General features: G+C 44.2%; 7 protein-coding genes across 7 annotated transcripts; 2 read left to right on the top strand and 5 right to left on the bottom strand.

Annotated features, from left to right (window-relative positions):
- Window positions 1-1,706: 1,706 nt before the first annotated feature.
- Window positions 1,707-4,963, bottom strand: N7495_004387 (uncharacterized protein; the record flags this gene model as incomplete). Its single annotated transcript, XM_057207038.1, has 4 exons — window positions 1,707-3,097; window positions 3,151-3,508; window positions 3,560-4,484; window positions 4,539-4,963. 4 exons carry the CDS (start codon window positions 4,961-4,963, stop codon window positions 1,707-1,709), a joined length of 3,099 nt encoding a protein of 1,032 aa, XP_057064718.1.
- A 737-nt stretch (window positions 4,964-5,700) lies between these two features.
- N7495_004386 (uncharacterized protein) lies at window positions 5,701-5,904 on the bottom strand (the record flags this gene model as incomplete). Its single annotated transcript, XM_057207037.1, has 1 exon — window positions 5,701-5,904. One exon carries the CDS (start codon window positions 5,902-5,904, stop codon window positions 5,701-5,703), a length of 204 nt encoding a protein of 67 aa, XP_057064717.1.
- Window positions 5,905-6,513: 609 nt separating this feature from the next.
- On the bottom strand, window positions 6,514-7,780 carry N7495_004385 (beta-1-3-mannanase; the record flags this gene model as incomplete). Its single annotated transcript, XM_057207036.1, has 3 exons — window positions 6,514-6,687; window positions 6,746-7,506; window positions 7,570-7,780. The coding sequence occupies 3 exons, from the start codon at window positions 7,778-7,780 to the stop codon at window positions 6,514-6,516; spliced, it is 1,146 nt and encodes a 381-aa protein (XP_057064716.1).
- A 663-nt stretch (window positions 7,781-8,443) lies between these two features.
- On the top strand, window positions 8,444-9,374 carry N7495_004384 (uncharacterized protein; the record flags this gene model as incomplete). The annotated part of the gene is made up of 2 exons (XM_057207035.1): window positions 8,444-8,800; window positions 8,865-9,374. The coding sequence occupies 2 exons, from the start codon at window positions 8,444-8,446 to the stop codon at window positions 9,372-9,374; spliced, it is 867 nt and encodes a 288-aa protein (XP_057064715.1).
- A 1,051-nt stretch (window positions 9,375-10,425) lies between these two features.
- Window positions 10,426-11,172, top strand: N7495_004383 (EXPERA domain-containing protein; the record flags this gene model as incomplete). The annotated part of the gene is made up of 1 exon (XM_057207034.1): window positions 10,426-11,172. The coding sequence occupies one exon, from the start codon at window positions 10,426-10,428 to the stop codon at window positions 11,170-11,172; it is 747 nt and encodes a 248-aa protein (XP_057064714.1).
- A 2,369-nt stretch (window positions 11,173-13,541) lies between these two features.
- N7495_004382 (putative mitochondrial carrier protein) lies at window positions 13,542-15,054 on the bottom strand (the record flags this gene model as incomplete). Its single annotated transcript, XM_057207033.1, has 2 exons — window positions 13,542-14,939; window positions 15,019-15,054. 2 exons carry the CDS (start codon window positions 15,052-15,054, stop codon window positions 13,542-13,544), a joined length of 1,434 nt encoding a protein of 477 aa, XP_057064713.1.
- Window positions 15,055-15,690: 636 nt separating this feature from the next.
- Window positions 15,691-16,331, bottom strand: N7495_004381 (histone H4; the record flags this gene model as incomplete). The annotated part of the gene is made up of 2 exons (XM_057207032.1): window positions 15,691-15,992; window positions 16,322-16,331. 2 exons carry the CDS (start codon window positions 16,329-16,331, stop codon window positions 15,691-15,693), a joined length of 312 nt encoding a protein of 103 aa, XP_057064712.1.
- Between the last annotated feature and the right edge of the window lie 381 nt (window positions 16,332-16,712).

Below are 16,712 nucleotides of genomic sequence, written 5' to 3'. Positions count from 1 at the left end.
GTTGTGGGTATATTTAGGTACTGAGTACCTAATGATCTGCATATGGGTCCAGCAGATGTGGTTCCCAGCCCTGTGGGTGGATTCGAGTTCCCGTGGTCTACGGGTGGACTTGAAGATCGAAGATGCGATCCATGGCTGTACCTGGTACCTAGTTTTAGTTTTACCAAGGTACCCGAGTGCATTCCTGGGTTATCACTTGCATATATCTCAGAAGACCTGACCGAAGCTAGTTACCATGGCGTTGGCACTGCATCGAAATCTGGAGTAAGATCGAAAATGAAATTGGGGGCTGATCTGGTCCGGAGGCCCAATCGCGGGGCAATAGTTATGCCTAAGTCCCATGACCAACCATCTCCAGCCTCTGAAGAACCTGATTTTAATTACAAAATTGAAAAAAAGTCCAGATATCCCGTTTTCTTTCAAATTTTAATTTCAAAATTCTCAATTTTAAAAGCAGCAGTCCAATCAAAACGTTAGAAGGATTGGCGAAGTTAAAAGGCTGGGGCTGCACGTGACTTCAGCTTACAGGCAATTAATCGATGGATGTTTTTTTCTCGCTAGTTGTCTATTTCAGTGGGCTATCAAGAGAAGAAATAGGGAATTGCTACAGCTACCGCAAAACCAAGCTTATATCAGCTACCCACCTCATCAAAAAAATAACAGCTCTCAAAGTAAATACCATACGAGATCACACAGCGAGCGGATCAACCCAGAACACCATAGTAAACTCGAAAAAAATTGAATATCATATCTCAAAAACCATGACTCCGATAAGATTCAAATATCCGGTGATATATAACGATAATGTTCCTCATAAAGAATCAATCTATTTTCAGTAAACTAGATAGATAAATTGTAGCGGTACCATAAGTTACGGTGTAATTTATCTATTTTGGCTTTAACTACACTTCACTTAATGATTTCCTAATCTTTCTTTCCATAAAAATATTTCCTTACCTAGAAATAATCTAATTCAAGATTTAAAATGATTTCAAGTTGTGGTTGTCTGTTATTTTTTTTGATGGGCTGATATAAGCTTGGTTTTGGGGTGCCCCTAGCCAAAAGTTTGGCCCTAGCAATTCCTGATGAGGTGGGTGGCTGACATAAGCTTGGTTTTGCGGTGGCTGTAGCAATTCCCGAAGAAATATATGTGATTAGTAATATTTTCTCTGTAGTTACATTTGATGTGTGCATAAATAGTTGTCCTGGTGCATCGATCATTGCAGGTTCGGACTAGCATTTTCTGGGTAATATATGCAAAAATGGCTATGCTTACATCAACCAACACCAAGTGGTCTAGTGGAACTGGACTATCTTATCTTCCTTGGTCTAGTGGTCATGATTTCCGCTTGTCATTAATACTGATAAGCGCGGGAGACCGGGGTTCGATTCCCCGAGGGAGAGATTTCTTTTTACTCTTTTTTTTTTTCTCCATCAACAATGAACACCTACTGGAATTACTGCATTTGTAACTAAACAATTTATTCAGACACTACATTGCTCTAACTGAAGACGTGCAAATGGTCCACATTTTATATAACCCGTAGTATTATGTCACAGACATAAACATCAACTTATCCAAGGATGTACTTTCCCGAAGCTACCTTGTCAAAGGATCCTGTAATTCAGGTGTATTGGGCCTTATATAAGTCTGCCTCGAAGTACTGCCAGAAATTCATCACGGTCTATCCGCACATTAAATCTGCTCAACAATCGGGAAGGAAGATTATCTTACCTACGCTAGTTTCAAAAATAAATGCAAGAGATCCCTCGTGACTCTCCACAATTGTCGACTTAGGACCTCGAGTCATAATATTCATCATATCAAGAGTCACTCCACGAGAATAAGGCAATCGCGGAAAGTTCACGCGAGTACCATCTCTAGACTTGTCAGCAAGATCAGATGGGACCGCCATCGTCAGCCACTTATTTCGCACATCGTCCTGCCAGCGTGCCGCAAGCTGGAACGAATCTCCCGCTCGCCGCCAGAGTTGAAGTCTAGCTGCTCCTTTCTCGGATTTCTTCTGGCCAAAAATAGGCCGGGTTTTGGTAGATAATGAATGTATGCGACGTGAATAGAGAAGTTCATACAAAGGTGACAACGCGCTGAGGAATGCGCGAGAAATAGCCTCATCGTCGAATTCGACTGTGGCTGGCCCAATCTCAAGTTGGCAATGCGAAAAGCCGATCGGAGAGTCGGCCGCGTACAGCTGATCCACATGGTTTGAAATATAATCGGTATAGGAGGCTCTAGGAAACTGGATTTTGAGTGGCTGATTGTAGACAAAGTCTGCATCACGATAGAGATAATAGACGTCGGAATATTGCCATGAATCGTTATTTTGAAACAAGACTAAAGCTTTGCACTGTTTTTGCTCCATGTTCGTATCTACCACGTCGTAGATACAACCTGAACTACTAGGCTGTGACCATGCAAAGCATGTCTTGAAGTTCATCTCAAGAATGGCGTTCTTCAACTCCACAGCTGCTTGTGGTGTGCGAAAGCGCAGACTTATGCCGAGATTTGGCATACTGTCGTCGTATACATAGGAGTGCAGCATGTTATAGTTACCGTCTGTTTTGTCAAATCGCTCCTGACAGGTGTCCGACCATTTGAGAAGTACCTGGTTAGATTCGTCTTCGTGGTAAACCCGAACTCGACTAAGTGGAAGGAAGAGCTCAATGCAGCGTGAGGCCTTCTCTGCTACAGATAGACTGATAACCATTCTTCTCATGCAGCGCCAGGCCTCACTGAAGGATCTCTCCAGGATGCGAACTTCACATGACTTTGATACTGCTGGTAAGTTTATGGGAATCAAATTCGGCATCTTCGGTTGCTCTAGCGTTTCCACATAATTCTTAAAGATGACACTCTCGGTGAATTCTTTCGAGTGAAGTGGTTGCCGTAGTTTTACGGCATTGAAGTAAGAATTTGGCATTGCGATGAAATTGGTAAGGTGCGCTTCAAACTGGAAATATATAGTGACGCTGGTATTGTTAAACTTGAAATATAAGGGTTCCGAGATCTGAGTTCCTGGAAACCTAGCCAGAGCAGCATTGGAAATCTCAACCATCTGTGGTAAGTCTTCAGGTACAACTACGATAATATCAGCAATTATTCTTGGGCTATTTCATGTGGAAAGATCTTACAGTCACGTTGAAGACACAAAGACCCACTCTGATTGCACAGAACAATCTTTGGTTCACTTTCAACTTCCTTTGCAGTGAGCAAGAGCATGTAAGGCGCGCGCTTGGTGCGCATGCGAAACTTCTTGCTACCTATTCCCGCATTTACAAATGTGCGGTATAGGAATTTTTCTTCCTCATTGCCGGCATCATCCTGATTGACAGCTATCCAACGTGTATTTTCAGTACCGAAGGAAAGGTCTGTTATATTGGGAGTCTCTTCATATTGAAGAGGTTCCCAGATTTCAAGATTCTGCGAAAGTAGCATCGACGGATCAGGGATGTCTATGGATGTAAATTGAGAAAGCTCCTCATTAATACCCTGTAACACATCAGCATATCTAGATTGGTTTTTGGAGCATGTAGGGCCTACCTCAGAAATTTCAGCAATGGACTTTCGATTCTCATCTGATAGCAAAGCAGGTGAGCTCTCATCCTGAAGGACAATGTTGTAAAGAATGTATGAGGCTTTCAACAAATTTACGTAGGCTTGCTGGGAGTCACTCCTGAGGTCTGTAGTTGGACTCATACTACCTCTGGCATTGACATAGTTATGTCTACTGCAGTTGGCGAGTGTATTCTTTGCTTTTAATAGCCACCATATGGCAACAACAAGCCAGTCTCTCATGATTATTGTTCGAACTTGAGGCCCCCCAATTATTGAAGCCTCAAAAGCCTTGATAGTCTCAAAGTCCGGCCTGTGTAGTTTGCTTTGTGGCACATACCGGATCGGCTGAGTGAGTTTTTCTTCTAATCGTATTTGATTCAGCCCGTGCATTACTCGGTCGACTGCCTCCATAACATCATCATATCCCAGATCTAGGCTTGATACCTCACTTTTCTCATGTAAGCCTTTTTTATCAGAATCGGCTTCCCAGTAGATCTCCTCAATTTCGTGACTGTACACTGAATCTTCGTAAATAATCTGATCACTTCTATGTTGAGCCCCGCCGATTCTCCCATTCACCGTCTCAGAAAGGGAATAGTTGGAATTAAAGGACAGCGGCAAAGTAGGTGTTATTCTAGCATAACTGGTTCCTCTTGACCTCAGCGAAGCGATCGAATTCGATGAGGTGGATATCCGTACTAGATTCGGCCCATCTCTTAGAATCCTGGGAGATATTCGAGGCCTAAGTCGTCGAGGCACTTGAACCGGCTGTTCATGCTCACTGGAACTCTCATCTTTTTCGCTCTGTGGCAAATTTGCGATATCTAAATCTGCGCTAGAGAACGAGAATGAGTCGTGCAGAGACTTGTCCATCTGATTTGACTCTTTCATGCTTCGTTGCAAGAGGACACTGACGGCACATTAGAGAAAAACGATCATAGAGGAAGTAGAATATTTGACTCACTTTCTGATAGAGCCTGTAAAAAAACTAAGATTACATGAATGAACCAAAATCTTAGACCTCAGGTCTTCAACATGTGTCTGCTGTGTGCTCCACTTGATTTTCTGCCAGAATTGCTTTCCCTCACCGATACCAGCCTCTTGATACCGCTGCAAGAGAACCTTGAATTGCTCCAGAGCTTGAAAACATGCATTGAGACATCGTTCCAGAACTACTTTGCGACCTTCGCCCATTTTCTCAAGAAAGGGAGTTTTAGAGCTGAAGTCATTCTCCAGTGTTTGAGCAATATGTTGCATTAGGCCCAACTCTTCAACTAGACTCTGGAATCCATCGGGGGCGTCCTTTGTGATGGGCTGGCATCGGCTGTATAGTTCCCTTGTCACTTCTACAAGAGTAGGGATATCAAGTATAGTGAGGTTCGACGACATGATATGGAATCTGGCTAGATACAGAGACTGTAGCTTGAATGATTGACTAGAAAAGCAAGTCAGTAGATAGAGCACTACCCTTTGAGTGAAAATCCAGCATGAAACCTTGTTGAACAATCCAGCTTACGCCGCCCCTATCAAATCTCTGATACCGTTTCAACTGGATGGAGTAAACAGATCTGAATTATTTAAAAGCAAGAAAGTAGACACGAGGGAAATTTCAATTTTTTTTTCTGGCAATGTGAGAGGATGGGACGACTTAAAAGAAATTCGCCTTCGGCCCAAAGATAGGACTGTGGAAAGATAAAGAAGAATCATTACGGTTTTTGAATCAAGTAAATTAAATCGACAAGCGGCATAAAATCCTGGACTCGGTCGGCTCCTTTGATCGTAGTTCTTGCTAATGATGGATAACAATGCCAGAACAAAGAAGACGAGACCCTGGCTATTCAGTTTGAACAGTGAAACTGAAAGGTGATACACCCATGGACGAACAATGCTGATTCCAAATCACGTTCACTCTTATACCTGGAAATCAGAATTATACCTAAGTTTGTGCGTGCTATACGGAGTACGCACATCTAATCTGGCTGGGTTTTTTCTTGAGAAATAGATGTGTGCTTGTTGGATCTCGAAACGCATTCTTTTATGCAGTTTAGAAGAGGGCTCTTGGCTAGCTGTCACATTTATCAATGGAAATTACTACAGGTACATATACTACTTCTCTAATTAGGATACTAATTTTCAAGTTCTATTCCCGATTCAGCGTAGGACGGTATTGTGGGTTGAAGGCCAGAGACCCCACGGCCGGGGCTGCCAGCGGAGGGGGTTCGTGCAATAGCCTGGGGGAGCTGTAGGCCAAAGCGTAGACAGAAGCAGATCCTTTCTACCTCACAGTATCCATAACTTTCATTTTCTCGATATCGCTCTGGCAACTTCATGCAGAAGATTCAATATGATTTGAGTGGTAGTGTATTTGTGTATTCCTGTACTTGCACCCAGTATCGATGCACAGGTGCTGAGAAGAAATATGGCTAGCGAGGAAACACATGTCTACCTGTGTTTCCTCGTAAGCTGTTTTGAATCGAGAAGTGACAGTGTTCCAAAGTTTCAGGAACTCTCTCTTCCCTTTTTTTATTCCAGATCAAATTGAGATTGTGCTCTCCAGCTCTTTCTATTCAAAATTTGTTCCTTTTCCGCTCCTCTACTTCAAACTTCAAAGGATTCCAACGCGTGTGTAGGATATGCATTTGGAAATGCGCCATGATCAACTCTCGCCGAACAACGGTTAAGCACTTTCTCTATTTCGTACACAACTGTATTTAAAGTATAGACACTTGTATGCTAAGCTTCGGTCAGTTTAGGAATGTTTCTAGTGAGCCCCAATGAAAATAGTTTGTCTTGATGGGAGATCAGAGTATAGAGGCTTATTGACTATATAGGAGTTGCGTACGCTGATGTAGACATCACGCAGTGGCCATTTTCCAAACTGCGTACTACAAAATTCGCGGTATTTGATGATGGATATCTCGGACAACTTCCATCATAACTCAATACACATAGCCATTCCAACTTTGAAATGCCGTCACAGTATTAGCATCTGCAATCGCCTTCGCAACATCTCCCTTCGAGCTATTCAAACCAATCTCATACCCGTCATAACCACAGCTATCGAGCGCCCCGTCCTGTGTCTGGTCTTTACCGGGGATAACCTGCCAGTATAACTAGGGAGTAACGTCATTAGCATCGTGTTTTCTCAGAGTATGATGGCAGACAACTTACCCATGGCATTCCAGCATCATTGAACACTTTGACCTGCGTGTCAAAACTATCTTCATAGCTTGTAGAGACGCCCCACTCCTCGATCATAACGTGCTTGCCCGTACTGTTAGCCTTTTTCAGCACCGAAGCATCTCCCGTGACAAAGTAAGCCCAATCGCTGGCTTCACTCATATACCCATGAATGCTCACGATGTCGATCGCATCACAGTAGAGAGCCTTCTCAAGTACGTTATACTCGTGGTCGCAACAGTACTGAGATCCTCCAATACCACCTGTGGCCACCTTGACGCTAGAATCCCCTAGGAGACCTTTCATCACTCCTGCACGGCCACAGATCCAGTCGTTTGGATCGTTGTCGTCTAGTTTGCCGGTTGAGCCGATCATAGGCTCGTTCTGGATATCAAAAGCGAGAATGACATCAGACAGCTGTGACCACTTCTTGCCAAATGCTGGAGACTCGTAGTTGAAGATGGCAGCCAGGCGGTTGTCGTAGTCGGCTTTCGCGGATGTGGATGAGTAAAAAGTGTCAGAGTCTTTGTATTTTTTACAATAAGCGTCGCAGCCATTTGCGCCGTTGAGGACGCCCGCATCGTGAGGAGAAATGATGGCTTTGATGCTGTAGTCACTCAAGATCTCGAGCGTAGCATCCAGGGCCGCAAGAACAGAGGTATTATAAGTTCCAATAGAGCCTGGTGCTTCCAATTGATTGATCGCCACTGTATTGGTGCTTCCCTTTATGCAGTTTCCTGAGATTCCCGTAACTAGTAGATACTAAATGTAAGTAATTGACCGCTGTACGGGTCTACTGGGTGACATATACTGACCCCAGAGCCGGACTACCTTGACACCCCACCCAGCGAGCGTTCCAACATAATCACGCTGTGTGTTAGCAGGGAGTCCATGCAGAAAATACAGATTGCTCCCGGCAAACGAATTCGAAATCAAATCAGCAGTCTGATTGGTTGTAGGAGAAGCCGATGTCGAGCTAATCGACAAAGCTGCAACGAATACGCTGGTTAGAATTGAAAGTAGCATAGTATTTAATGATCATGTAGATATCTATCACGAAGAGTTGATGCATTATATACCTGTCTTCTCCTTTTACTGATACTATCTCACACAGAAATGAATGTTGATGTCAGACCCAGTTTTTAACGTAGCCCAGCTATTCCATTCTACTGTGTACAATCAGGCCAAAAAAGTGGGCGAGTTCCCGTGTTGTTAAACTAGCGCCCCAGGATTCGGAGTACTAACCACCTTCAATCATAGGGTGGGTCATTATGGGGACCAGAGCTGTCAGAGAAGTTAAGAGTCCGCCTTGCTCAGCCCTGATTTAGTAGATTAGGCTTAAAAAAGCCTGGAGATTGGCCAAGCAAAAAAGCTCCCGCGTGCTGTAGTGCATATTTTCAGCCCCGAAATGGAGATATAAAACACGCTACGCTAAGTATTGCAAAGATCCATATTCTAGAACAGGCTAGCTCTAAAGTCTTGGCAGGTGTGGACTGATATGTGCATATTATTAAAATTAGCTTACGGTATTCTAATTTATTATGATAAATTCGGTATGGGGTAGGTCCGGCTGCAATACAAAGCCTATGGATGCCCAAAGCTTCTTCCAGGCCTTCTAGTCTAAATTGCCCAAGATAATAACACTCTTTCGAGCTACATCGTCATCAAACTCACAGATACGTCAAAGCTATGCGCTCCCAAGATCATCTCTCCATTTTGATTCTGCCACTTCTCTTTGGCTCAGCTGCTCATGCATCAGGGGCTACTAGTGTCTTCATCAATCAAGTCGTTGAGTATGCTAATCTCTCACCATGTGCTGCACAACCAGTCAGCACCATCGTGCGTGATATGGAAAATGGCTGTGGCGATGGTGGAAAGACAACATCTTTATCTTGCTTTTGTTTCCAAAGTTCGGCGCACTTCGCAAGCGTTATTTCCAAGTCCGTGGCCTTGAACTGCAACGAGTCCGACAGCCAAGTCACCACTGCGCTCGATGTTTTCGACGAGTACTGCTCATTGGGCACTGAATACTTCAAGACGGCTACTGTTTGTATGGCTATAGTTCTTCTCAACCCTTAACTATTCTGACTTAAGACTAGCCTCATCCGAGCCGACTTCTGCATCAGCCAACGCGACGAGTACGGCGACGAGTCAAGCGACGACTACAACGGCGGCTTTAGCCACTCCAGCTGCAGTGGCTTCTAGCAGCGACGCAACGAGTACTACAGCAATTTTAGCTACTACAGCTGCAGCGGCGTCCGGCAGCGACGCAACGAAAGGCACCTTGAGTTCTTCATCTTCTAAATCCAAAACAGCTGCAATAGCAGCCGGAGTCGCTGTGCCACTAGGGGTTATCCTCATTTCACTTGGAATATTCTTTCTCTGGCGTCGGCAACAACAAAGGTCTATGACGAGGATAGACAGTACAAACGATCCAAGGGCAGGTCATCTGGCGAATGGAAATGATGACTCTTACAAGCTAGGTGCTACCCCTATAAAAAAGGGAGTAGACGTGGAGCTCGAAGAAAACCTTCCACAATTGTGGGAACATGACGGAAGAGAGCTTTGTGAGCTGGAGGCTTGGGAGAAGCCTGCCGAGCTACCTGCCAAATCAAGCTGAGTGGTCAACATTCAACGCACATTGTGTTCCAGTGAATCAAAGTTGAGGAGTTAGGAATATTGACCGCTCAGCCATGGCAAAAGCTTTATATAGATACCGCGAAATTACTGTCACACCTTACATAATGGAAATTGATGCTAACTAGTTAACTAACTATTTAATAAATAATTCAACTTTCGAATTTGAAACGACCACCACGTCTACAATTTAATGTCGATCTTTCTAAAATTAGAATATATAAAAAGAGCTTCATTTCAGACTGGTAATTATTTTAATCTGATAGAGGAAGCATACAGGAAAAGGTGAGATAAAGTGGTGGAATTCGAAGTGATTGTTGGGAATATAGCCTAAATAGGTATAGCTCTGTATTTGTATTTCAAGGATGACCTCTATTTTACCTGGACCCTAAGCTTAAAACTTAGGCTGTCATCCCTAAAACTAACTTTCACGTCCATTTTTAATACCTGGCGTAAACATTGCGCATCAAAATGTAGAACCAACACGCAACAATTAAATAGTAATGGAATTATGTGATTAGGATAATGATTGTCTTGACATGATATGCACACAATGTCTCACTGTTAATCGAAGAAATCGCTTCAAACCATAGAAGGTTGACCGTTGGTTGCTTTATCAAGTTCGTTTTAGTCAGCGCCACCTGGCTGTACTACTTCATTTTCCGTAGTCGATATATCTAGGTAGCGTTTGGAAAGCGAATCACACTATAATGAGATGAGTCAACGACAATTCCTCGGGTAAAGCCTAAGAATACTGATCAATTCTCATTTTGATATACGTTTATGGACAGTTTATTTCCTCATTTTCTTCCCCAAGCTCCAACCTTCAAAGTAATAATCAAGAGAAGAAGTCAAAGATTCTTTGTGGTTTTGAAGAAAGCCCCACACTGACACCTGAGGCAGGAAATCAAGGCCCCTATTTTTAACCTCCGGAGCCACTAACTACATCTAATATTATATTTCATCTCAACTTCAAAGGCAAGAGGTTTCGCATACCTACCTAAGGAATAATCATCTTTCCATCCACCATCAAGATGGAAGTCGAAGCGCCCTTTAACCTTGACGTCCAAACAGGACTTTGTCTCGCCTTCGCACTTTCATTCATGCCAATCGCCTACGTACTCGGCCAATTCCTGATCCCAGCCAGTCACCCAAGGAATCGCTTTCTTTTCTTCTGGCATGCATATGACGCTCTAACTCATATCTTCATCGAAGGATCTTTCCTCTACGAGTGTTTCTTCAGCTTCGCGCCAATTGCAGAAATACACAACAAAGCACCCTACTTCTCTCAGTTCCTCAACCGACCAGATCGTTTATATGGAGCAGCCTACGGCACCGGCCCCAGCGCACGTCTATGGCAAGAATACGCCAAGGCCGATAGACGCTGGGCAGGTGCTGATATCACCGTCATATCTCTGGAACTATTGACTGTTTTCATTGGTGGCCCTCTAGCAATTTACATCTGCTATCTACTTTTTAAGTCTTCGAATGTGGGCATCAGTGCCAAAGCACGTGGCTCAGCTAAGGCGACTCTCTGGTTCTGCTCTGTTATGCTGGCGACCGCTGAGCTCTATGGTGGTTTTATGACCTTTGCGCCTGAATGGTTGACTGGCTGTTCGCAGCTTGCCACTGAGGATCCTGTCTATCTGTGGCTTTATCTTTTCTTTTTCAATACCCTTTGGGTATTTGTTCCTATCTGGGTCTTGTGGGAGGCTGGCAAAGAGTTGAAGGATGCTTTTATTGGGCAGGAGGTGCTAAGTTCTGAGCGAAAGAAGATTTAAAATTGATGGCCTTTGGTATTTCTATCTATGATACGTATATTAGGTCTGGGTTATCCGTTCTATTGATCTTAAGTCCCTGCCCAAGCGACTTGCAAGCGAGACCGTACATTTGTTATCAAAATACCTAGGTAGCTTTACGAACCATTTCCCTTCCTCTTGCTGTAGTGGACATCTATCTTCCAAGCGTCTCGAAAGAAATATATGCGGTTTACCCTGAAATACCTGCGCACTACCCTGACGAATCAATCAGGCGTCAAACCAAAAACCTTGGAAGACGAGAGGCCATCAATAGCTTGCACTCTTCACTTTCTTTTCACTGTCCGCAAAACTTTTATAATAACGTTAGTAGACTGTATATTTGGTAAACGGAAAGCAAGTCCAATGTTTGGAAACATACACTTCTCTTCGGTAATCTCAAGAACAATGTGTTCCAATCATCTCGGCTGCAATTCCTTTTAAAGAGTCCTTAAGAACTTACTCTGCGGAGCTGAAAATCATTTTGCGCCTCGTCTGGTTATCATCTGGGCGCCTAAATAAATATTATGACTATTAAGTTGAGAGAAACATATCTAGGCAGGTAGATAAAAACAATGCAGATTGGGAGAAGAAAACTCACCAGGCAATAAGAACGACCTTGTTCCTTTCGCCGCCTGTTGCCTCATTGTACCTGAAGTCTATGGCTGCATATCGGCAATCCGAATCAGGTAATTCAGAGAGAAAATCGTCAGTACTCACTGGCGGAAGTCTTCTCCACGATAAACTTGATCCACATTCAAGTCGTAGATGATATAATTTTAGGTCCCGTTTTTGAACAGCTCGTACTAGCTGGCACAATCAAGTCCTATATAAAGGGCCTATTTTCACAATTAGGTAGATTAACGGCTCAGGCTGAGAATCAGAGAGTTGCTCGCCATATCTCAAAATCCCTGTAAAAACTTCAAATCAGTTGATGAACTGTGGTCTTGGAAGACAGATTTATGACGATGAAGAAAAATATTTAAGGAAATCTTAGTTTCTTATAGACATCCATGATGGGGTAAATAACAGATGACGGGATAGTTATTTGCCAATAGTATAGATCATCAATATCCAATGAGGCTAGCTGTATCGGAAATCTGGGAAAATTAAGGAGACATCGCGCACTGTGGATCGATCTCAACCAGAATTATGAACACAACAAAGACATTTTGTACACATTAATCTCAATTACGGAGTAATCCTTAATGTTAGATAGGTTCTATATTCCCGCATTTCAAGGCTTGCCAGAGGTCTATTTCCACCTAATTTATTTTATACAAGTCATCCCCTCATCTGTCTGCATATTGCAATTTTAGCGCCTTGGCAAGATAGAAAATTATGACTGGACTATTGGCTCTTACTAATAAACCTATTCTAAATACTATTTAGGTAGTTACGCACCTCAGGGTATTCAGACGGTCGCATCTCCCCTCTCTATTTTTTACGTATGCGTTGCGGTTTTTAACTATGATTCCAATGCCCTATCTCCGATAGGTAAGTCCATATCATTGAGCCTATCTGTCGCTTCATCTACTGTCTCATCTCATCTACCGCCACCTGAAAAAGCTGCCCAACTCCTTAAAGCAAACCTAAAGCTAGCTGATATGCTTCCCGAAATCCGGGCTTTTGAGCCTCTTGAAAAGACTGAACCTTACACTCCGATATCAAGCTATCGGACGAAGCCAAAACATTTCACTGAGTTAATAATCTTTAAGAACGCAATTTACTCCAAGGAAACCTAAAGCACTGACCTGGATTGAGGAGTTGCATAACATGAGTGAATATCACGTGATGAACTGCGGATCGAATCTCCACTTGAGCCTCAAAGCTTGGCCTTAACCTCCACTTTCTCACTTGCTCACATCTTCACCATTTTCGCTTCGTTCTTTAGCTCAGAAAAATATAAAATGGATTGCTTTACAAGCTGATTTGCTCCTAAATGTAAAGAGACTCCAAGCTCCCAAACTTTTATCTTCTACAGTCAGTTTCGGTTTTTGCTGTGCGCATGGTCATCATCAACTTCCTGGAAACCATTATTCATGATAAGCCAGGTGGTGTATCGGTAACACGCCCTGGAGCAACCCTCCCTCGGGGCCACTCGGTTCAATTATGCAGCCTGACAATCATCTTTTGTTTTCGTTTGGTGATGAATTTCTCAGCTTGTTTCCCTAGGTCAAGAGACCGATATGATATGCATACATAGAACCCGACAAGCTTCATGCATTAATTGGTACTACGTACTACTTAATGAAGATAATGCTAGGACAGAACCATGGAACTAGCGATAGCGGTAAGCGCTGAATCAAGAACATAGACTCATAAACTCGTAAAGTAACCTTATGTCTCAATCCTCAATCTTCCCGATTCTTCTCCCAGAACCAATGATAAAAAGTCTTCCACTCTGCAGCCTCATCCTCAACATAATCACCGACCAACTCAGCCGTTTCATTAACCTCATCAGGCCGTCCCTTCAGACTGGACATCGCATCAATCCCAACCTTGGCACTCGCAACTGCAAAAGAAGTAGATTTATCAGCAGCCTGACTAGCCAGGACATTCTCAGCGCTCTCGCGCGTTCGTTCAGCTAGGTCACGGGCACCTTCACGTGCGATCTCACTGTATTCTTCTACTTGTTCGCGAGCTCGGGCGAGCAGGTCGTCTGGGGATGGATAGCGACGGAGTATGACGAGGAGAAGGTAGTACATCTTGACGATGGAGGCATATACCGCATCCTTAGCTAACATTGTGAAGCCGTGCGAGAAGAAGCTTTTGAGGACTTCGCCTGATAAGCCGGTGTAGAGACCTGCAGTGCCTTCTTCACGGTGGATGGCCAGGACGGCAGAGAGAATCTTGGGCGTTAAGGTAGTTTTGATGGTATTCAAAGTAGAAGGTCTACCTTTTCCTTTGTTGGTTGGCGGCATTGAACCCGACATAGCCTGCGCTCTTGTCTTCGCCAACGAGAATGGATATGTCATAGACGATGCTGCGGCTTTGCTCATGGCCGCCAAGAGAAATGTCAGTGCGATAGAGGCTTTGCCACCCTTTGAGCGTGGGATAAAGGCACGTTTCAGCACCTCATTTAGGAAGAATGTGATGGATGGATTCAGGGTTAAGACTAAAGATGCGGAGTATCCAGACCAGAGACCGCGAAGGCCCTTTTCAGCACAGATACGAGAAGCTATTTCCCTCGTGGAGAGATTCTTATATGTGGGGTCTTTGCGCGCACCGGTTTGTTTGCGAGTGACGATGTTCGACAGCGGGGTAGTGAATAGTTTTGAGAAAGCGCCCGCGACGACACCGATAACAAGCTCATCCAGGATGGGGAGGATGATATTCTTGCTCTTCGCCGCACGGGCGGCACCTATGCGCGCGACGATTCTCCGCTGGCGAACAATTGAGTAAGCTAAGAAGAAGAGGAAGGAATCTGCGATCGCTTTGCATGTATCCTGCGTAAGGCCCGGGTAGAAGCCTGCGAAGCCTTCGTCTGCGTGGATTTTGCGTGCGGCGTCGACAAGGTCGGTATATTCTTCTTCATCTGGTTTACCTTTGGATCCTTCGGCGGTCTTTTGGGTCTGTAGTCGAGCAACTATAACGCTGAGAGGGTAGATGGCGACGTTTGAGATTGCAGATCCCACTGCGCCGGCGACCGCATTACCTAGGAGTGGCAATCCGGGACCGCGGAGGGCTGCGGTTTTCCAATCTTCGGTTTCGCGCTGGCTTTCCCAGCGGTAAGAAGGGTGGAAGGCATCCTAGGAGGTATCATCAAGAGTCAGACAGGAATATGGAATTTTGTTAAAGCGTATTGCCAAAATGTGGATGGAAATGTACCAGTTGAGATTCATATGAAAGCTTGTATTCAGCCATGGTGGACAGGCAGTGTGAGATTAGTGACACTCTCCGACCGTGAGATGCTCGATGTTTTCATGTGCTTCTTGGTTCATTGGATGAGTCAACGGCTATGCGGTAGCAAAAGAAGATACAGGCACATTCTTCCAAAGTGAAGGATGATGGTCCAGCCGGTGAAAACTTTGTAGCCGAAAGAACTGGGCACATGAACGTGAAAATCAGAAATGTCAGAATAGTTGGATAAGAAAATACCGAGGTTGCGGAGATCGATTACATCATGCCGATTATGTGGGCCGTGCGGGAGCTTTGACTTGCTCAGGGCTGTTATGTAAGAAATGGAACAACTACTACCATGGACTACGTGTTACTGATTCTAGGGGGAAAGATCAATAGGAATCCTTAGATTGATACCTCAAGTGCGTTAAAAGCATCAAAAGACACATATCAAGAACAAGAAAGCCTATTATAATCAGATTTCTGATAGCAAGCAAAAACGACCAACCCCATAACCCCATGAGTTAGCACTAGACTCAAGAGTCCAGCACAGTCATAATGAAAGAATTTCAACTCATCACACCGTAACACATGAAATCAAGTGGGAGCATACAAGACTGTATCTGTATGCTGCACCTCGAAAGGAAAGATTTAAGAAATCTAACCACCAAATCCGTACAGGGTACGGCCCTGGCGCTTGAGAGCGTAGACAACGTCGAGGGAGGTGACGGTCTTGCGCTTGGCGTGCTCAGTGTAGGTGACGGCGTCACGAATGACAGACTCCAAGAAAGACTTGAGGACACCGCGGGTCTCCTCGTAAATCATGGCGGAGATACGCTTGACACCACCACGACGGGCGAGACGGCGGATAGCGGGCTTGGTGATTCCCTGGATGTTGTCACGCAAGATCTTGCGGTGACGCTTGGCGCCACCCTTGCCGAGACCCTTTCCGCCCTTGCCACCTATATATGATGTTAGTTGATGTATTAACAGCAATGATTATGCAAAAGGAATGACGATGGCAGCGACATTAATGACAGTGGCAACAATATCGATGATAGTGAGGTCAATAACAATAACAGTGAAGTCTTGTTGAGGCTGGGAGGGCAGATATATTGTTGTTAGGGTTATATATGATGGCCTGAGGCATCAAAAGAGTGACGCCACTTCAGTCACGTGTAAACCCAGGGGTATCGTCAACCTCATGAGTTCAAATTGACCGCTCAAGCGCCCAACAAGCAATAATAACAAGAAAAAACGGATAAAAAAAGTAAAGGAGGATACAACTTACGTCCAGACATATTAATGGATAAGAAGGTATTGATGAGTTAACAGGTGGACTTATGAAAAAGTGGATAGCCGACAGGTAGAGCGTCGGAGTTGAATGACGAGAGTAGATGAAGAAGGGAAAAAAAGAGAGCAGCAAAAAATCGTAAAAATGGGTTATGGCTGACTTAAATACTTGAACTACTAGTTAATTAGAGGGAACAAAGTGGAGGGGGAAAGAAATGGGTTAGGTAAGCCAGTTATTTTTTACATTCTGCTTTGCCGTTGTGATTGGCAGGCTGAGAGAGAGTAAATAGGGTGTAATGAAGAGCAGGATTTGAGAGCGTCTTTTTGGGCTTGGGAAACCCGCATTTTCCGCTGCGGACAAAGAGCGGGTTTATCGTGTCATGTGCTGA

This window comes from Penicillium taxi (assembly GCF_028828555.1).
Source record: "Penicillium taxi strain IBT 34144 chromosome Unknown utg000003l_segment0_segment0, whole genome shotgun sequence".
Lineage (NCBI taxonomy): Eukaryota > Fungi > Ascomycota > Eurotiomycetes > Eurotiales > Aspergillaceae > Penicillium > Penicillium taxi.
The sequence above is the reverse complement of the archived record's forward strand: the minus strand, read 5'-3'. Positions and strand labels throughout refer to the sequence as shown.